Source organism: Talpa europaea (assembly GCF_964194135.1).
Source record: "Talpa europaea genome assembly, chromosome: 6".
NCBI lineage: Eukaryota > Metazoa > Chordata > Mammalia > Eulipotyphla > Talpidae > Talpa > Talpa europaea.
In genome coordinates this window covers 8,295,481-8,300,949 of record NC_140072.1, presented here as the reverse complement: position 1 = coordinate 8,300,949, position 5,469 = coordinate 8,295,481, and the positions used below count along the sequence as shown (strand labels likewise).

Here is a 5,469-nt window from a genome sequence, read left to right as displayed (position 1 = left end):
TTATTGACCTTTTGTGTGTGCCTATAGTGGAGTATTAATAGGTCCTTTTTAAGCGTGCGGGTGAGGACCCACAGCCAGGAACACGTTCAATATCGAGGCTGCCCTATAACACCATTTCTGAGGTTGGTTTCGTTCTTACAAGGCTTCCCGGTGATTATGCAAAGCTCAAGTGTGGCCCATTTTGCTTCCACCTGATTCAGGTCGCTAAGGTCTTAGCCCCATCAGTGTGTGTTTGTGGGGTGAGAGGGGTGGAAGAGGGAGGGGGGAGAAAAGGAGGCTCAACAAGCCTTCCTCCTACTTCTGCTGGGCAGGAACCATTCTCCAGATGGGGTAGGTGAACCACACTGAGGTTAACCGGGTGGCTTCACACCACACCCTAAGCCAGCCCTGAGGTGTGGGATTTGTAAGCCAGCCCATACCCAGATCTGCATGGTCACTGCACTCCCTAGGCACCAGCACGGGAGGCCACCACCCTCGGGATCGGGATTTCCTTGCGTAGAAAGAGCCTCAGCCTGAAGCCCCCGGGCCATGCTCACCCTCCACCCTCCAGCCGTGAGGCAGCTCGGCGGCCGCCGGGTCCCAGCGCGCCGTTCTCTCCCAGCCAATCCGCGGCATCGGAACGAGAACTACAAGTCCCAGCATGCCCCACGCCGCCCCGTCAGGGCCGACCGGCGACGCCCCAGAGTTCCTCGCGGGCAGGTAGCTGTCCAGGCCCGGGTCCGCGGCGGCCCCGGAAGTTGCGCGCGGGGCCGGCGCCCGGGGCCCCGGCGGCCATGGCCGTGGCGGCGGTGGCGGCGCTCGTGGCCGCGCTGGGCGGGGCACTGTGGCTGGCGGCCCGGCGGGTCGTGGGGCCCGGCGCGCGGAGGCTGCGCGGAGGCGGGGACGCCGGCCCCATGCGGGGGAAGACCGTGCTCATCACCGGGGCGAACAGCGGCCTGGGCCGCGCCACGGCCGCCGCGCTGCTGCGCCTGGGCGCGCGCGTCATCATGGGCTGCCGCGACCGCGCGCGCGCCGAGGAGGCGGCCGGCCAGCTCCGCCGCGAGCTCCGCGAGGCCGGGGGCCCCGGGCCCGACCCCGGCGGGGCGGGCGAGCTCGTCGTCAGGGAGCTGGACCTCGCCTCGCTGCGCTCCGTGCGCGCCTTCTGTCAGGAGATGCTCCAGGTGTGGTGCGCGGGCGGGCGGGCGCGGGCCAGGCCGGGGTGACCTTGGCGCGACCCCGGCGCCGGACACGCCGAGCCTGGGGGCTGGGCCGCCCCCGCGGACGGGAACGAGACACGAGTGCCTGCAAGGAGGCTGAGGAAATAAGGGGCCCACATGGAAGACGAGTCCGTTTCTAGGCTTTTCCGTTTGTCACCTGAGCACAAGCAGAAGTAGCTCCCCCAGGCCGAGGCCCTGGTTCCCCGCGTCTGAACTGCACCTGCACCAAGCCCGGCCCTCCCCTCTCGGAGCCCGAGAGCAGGTGGAGAAGTTGCTAGTGGAGGACCTCAGAGCAGGCCTTTCATTTAAAAAAAAAAAAAAAAAAAAAAACTCCTGCTGTTAGGGGGAAAAGGCTGTCCTAAAGCTAATTTCATACAGGCTTTGTGGACGCCACTCCCACCCCAGGTCAAAGCCAAAGGCACTGGGAACTCCACATCCCATCACCACCAAAGGGAAGGTGGCTGGGACCTGAGGGTGGGCTAGGAAGGTTGGCTCTGGCCCACCGTGCGATTATGACCTCCAGCCTTCACCAGGCCCTGCCCTGATTCAACCAAGAACCTGGAAACCCAGTGCAGTGTTCATGTGCTCTAAACTGCTACAGACATAGAAAGGACATAATGCCTACAATTTATTGAAGGTTTACTACGTGCTGGGTGCTGTGCCAAAGCCAAACACTTTAGATACATTTTTTTAATGAAATTAAAGTAGCTTTAGCTATTATTGTCTGAATGCTCCCTCATCCTGGCTCCTTGCCAATGGCTTGGCTCTTTGTCCCTATTTTACTACATAAGGCAGCAAAGGCACAAGCTAAGTGACTTACCCAGAATCTGTCTCCAGTGCCCTTGCATTTAATCCCTATTTCTTTGCTTAGATGATTTTCCACTGAAGTGGATGACCTTTGTTAGGTTGCGGTAGAGGGTTTCATGCAGAGGAGACATGCAAAAGGACGTTCAGAAGAGTGAGATTTAAAATTAGTTGTCATGGGAATGGAGTCTCAAGTCTAGAGCAGAGGTGCCCAAACTTTTTTTTAAATACTGTCCTTTGACCAAAAGGAGTATCTCCCAAGTATTTAGGTCCAAATAGCCTAGTATTTATGGCAAACAACTTAGTAGCTATCTGAAAAAATAAAGCACATAACTGATTTTTTTTTTAATTTCATCCTTCAGTAACCATAATTACTTACTAATGGGAAATGACCTGTTGGTCATCCCAACCTCGCAAACATTGGAGTCAGAGTGGACATTACCTCATTTCTTGCTCTGTATTAATTTTTAGCACTGTACTTGCATTTTACTATAGAAACTACTAAACATTAAGCTTTGCAAAGATTTGGCATCATGTGATTGAAGCTGTGAACCACCAGAGCTAGATTTTGAGATGCAACATATCATTGTGTTTCCGTAAAAATTCAAAATATGTAAGTGTCCTCAGTATTCCTTGAGATGTCATAGGGTACCCTGATGCATAGTATAAAACTGAGACAGATGTAGCGAGGCTTTTTGGCTATTATTTTGTCAAGAACTAGTACTAATATAAACAGTATTAGAAGAAAATCTTTCTATTCTTCATTAAAATACAGCTATGTTAAGGGGTAGTCCTCATTCTTGATCCCCATGGTATTTTGCTACTTTGGCCACATGAAGCAGAACAAGCTAAAAAGTAAGGAAATACAGAGATAATTAAATTGGCCTTTCTTCAAAGTGTTAATTCCTTTTTCACTCTGATTCAGCAACTATAACCAGAATTAAAAAAAAAAAAATAGGAAGTGTAAATTTCCCACAGGTTGGTATTCTTGGTATTTAGGTTATTTATCTCCTAGAATTGAAAAAATAGTAAATGATAAGGTCTTAAAATAACACAAGCCCAACAAAGAATGATGGCTCCGAAATGATGAATTCAGGAAACTATTCCAAGGGATTAGTGAAAAAGAATACTCCTTTCTTTCCCCCAAGGGTGAACTCTTGCTTTCTTTTTGAAGTTGACCATTGGAAAGCAAGAGGTGCTTGGACAGGCAGATGAGAAATAGTTAATCCTCTGTCAGGTAGGCTTTGATAAGGGGTGTGAAATTTAACACATTTTTTCCTTTCACTGATAACCTGGCAAAAAGACCAGTGAAATTTGAAATGTGACTTATCGATTTAATTGTGGGTCACTGCTGTGTCTTTATACCAGGAGAGTGTGTTACATTATTCTCTATGTATCAAGAGAGACAGAAGGCAGCCAGGAAAGGGTATGGATACCCAACATTAATTCAGCAATGAAAATACATCTTTCTGAGGGTTGTCTACACTTTGTGGTCTTTGTGATTTTAATCTGGAAATATACAGGGGGATATGGTTAAAGTGAAAAATTCTCACTATATAGATCTCAGTTGAAGGCCCCTCAGAGCTTGAAAGGTAGTTTTCATGTAGGGAAGAAAGCACTGAATTCTACAGTCATGGAACCCAAAGGTGTTTGCTGATCCTACCTGCTCTGTTAATCACCTTTGCTGTTACTGTGATCCATAGTATTTATCATTCATTGTGTTGCTTCTGGTATTACCTGTTTAAATTTTTTTTTAATCTTTGGTTTAGTCATGATAGTGTCTCCAGTCTGACATCCACCCTCGCTATTGCTTGTCTCAAGTTTAAGGAAACAATTTGGAAGTTAGTCCCTCCCCATGGTACCATTTACGCTTAGAAAACTAGAATACAGCAAGCTTAACTTTCCTCCGGTGTTGTGTTGACACTGGTAGTTCTGAGAATAACCAGTGCTGACCTGTCTCCTGTTGTATTTCTACTCTAGAGCATGTGGATTCTGTGGTCTGAAAGTCCCAATTAGAAAAGCAGGGGCATTGGTAACAGAATATTTCATTCTAGGATTTTTGTCACCTAGGAGCCCCTGGATACTGGGCAGATCACCGAACTTTTTTTTTTTTTTTTTTGTGGGACCCTCACCGGTGGGCAACCTCACAGCCCAGCGCTCAACCGCTGCGCCACCAGGGGAGGCCCCACTTTAAGAACTTAATGTTGCTTATAGAATTGTTGAAAGTAGATGAGATAATGTGTAAAACGAGTACGGTTAAACCCCTGCTAGCATACAAATCTGTTTTCCCTCACAGTTCAAAAGTCTCTATGACAATGTAAAGAGTTCTAGGAGTTTCTAAGAATTTTTTTTAATTGTGCTATTTAGACCTGTATTCCTAAGTCTGTGGTTCTCTTTTTTGACATTTAAAGGAAGAGCCTCGACTGGATGTCTTGATCAATAATGCAGGGATCTTCCAGTGCCCGTATATGAAGACTGAAGACGGGTTTGAGATGCAGTTTGGAGTGAACCATCTAGGGCACTTCCTTCTCACCAATCTTCTCCTGGGACTCCTCAAAAGCTCAGCTCCCAGCAGAATTGTGGTGGTTTCTTCCAAACTTTATAAGTATGGAGACATAAACTTTGAAGACTTGAACAGTGAACAAAGCTATAATAAGAGCTTTTGCTATAGTCGCAGCAAGCTGGCTAACATTCTGTTTACCCGAGAACTAGCCCGCCGCTTAGAAGGCACAGATGTTACTGTCAATGTATTACACCCCGGCATCGTGCGGACTAACCTCGGGAGGCACATACACATTCCACTGCTGGTCAAACCACTTTTCAATTTGCTGTCCTGGGCCTTTTTCAAAACTCCAGTGGAAGGTGCCCAGACTTCGGTTTACTTAGCCTCTTCACCTGAGGTAGAAGGTGTGTCAGGGAAGTACTTTGGGGATTGCAAAGAGGAGGAACTATTGCCCAAAGCTATGGACGAGTCAGTTGCAAGAAAACTCTGGGATATCAGTGAAGTAATGGTTGGCATATTAAAATAGGAACAAAGAGTAAAAGAGATCTACTTATCAAACTATCAATTATACCAATGATCAGGAATGGTAGGGCTGAGCACTCCTTAGCAAAAAACAATTTTGGTTTTACGGGAATACTGCTAAGAGGTACATGTGAATATTTTGAAGTTACTAAAATTTATTTTTTGGAGGAAAGTATTTCAGAAAACATTTCAATTGTACACAATAAGTATGATGAACAATATAATTGAATATATCTTAAAAATTATAAATGGATAAGCATGGATTACAAATACTGAATTCAGTGACTTAAAATAGATAACTTGAGAAGTTGTTCAAGTATCTTTCAGTTTCATGCCACTGTTAAGCATTTTTATTACAATGCTGGATTTTGTGTGGACAGTTCTTACTTGGAATAAATTTGCTGATGCAAGCCCTTAACTGTGTATTTCTTTAGTGATAGTAGT

The 5,469-nt window shown here is 47.1% G+C and overlaps 1 protein-coding gene across 1 annotated transcript; it reads left to right on the top strand.

The window, feature by feature from the left end:
* Positions 1-683: 683 nt before the first annotated feature.
* LOC311171452 (retinol dehydrogenase 14) lies at positions 684-5,029 on the top strand (the record flags this gene model as incomplete). The annotated part of the gene is made up of 2 exons (XM_084234310.1): positions 684-1,160; positions 4,412-5,029. Exons 1-2 carry the CDS (start codon positions 774-776, stop codon positions 5,027-5,029), a joined length of 1,005 nt encoding a protein of 334 aa, XP_084090436.1. The 5' UTR covers positions 684-773.
* Positions 5,030-5,469: the final 440 nt, after the last annotated feature.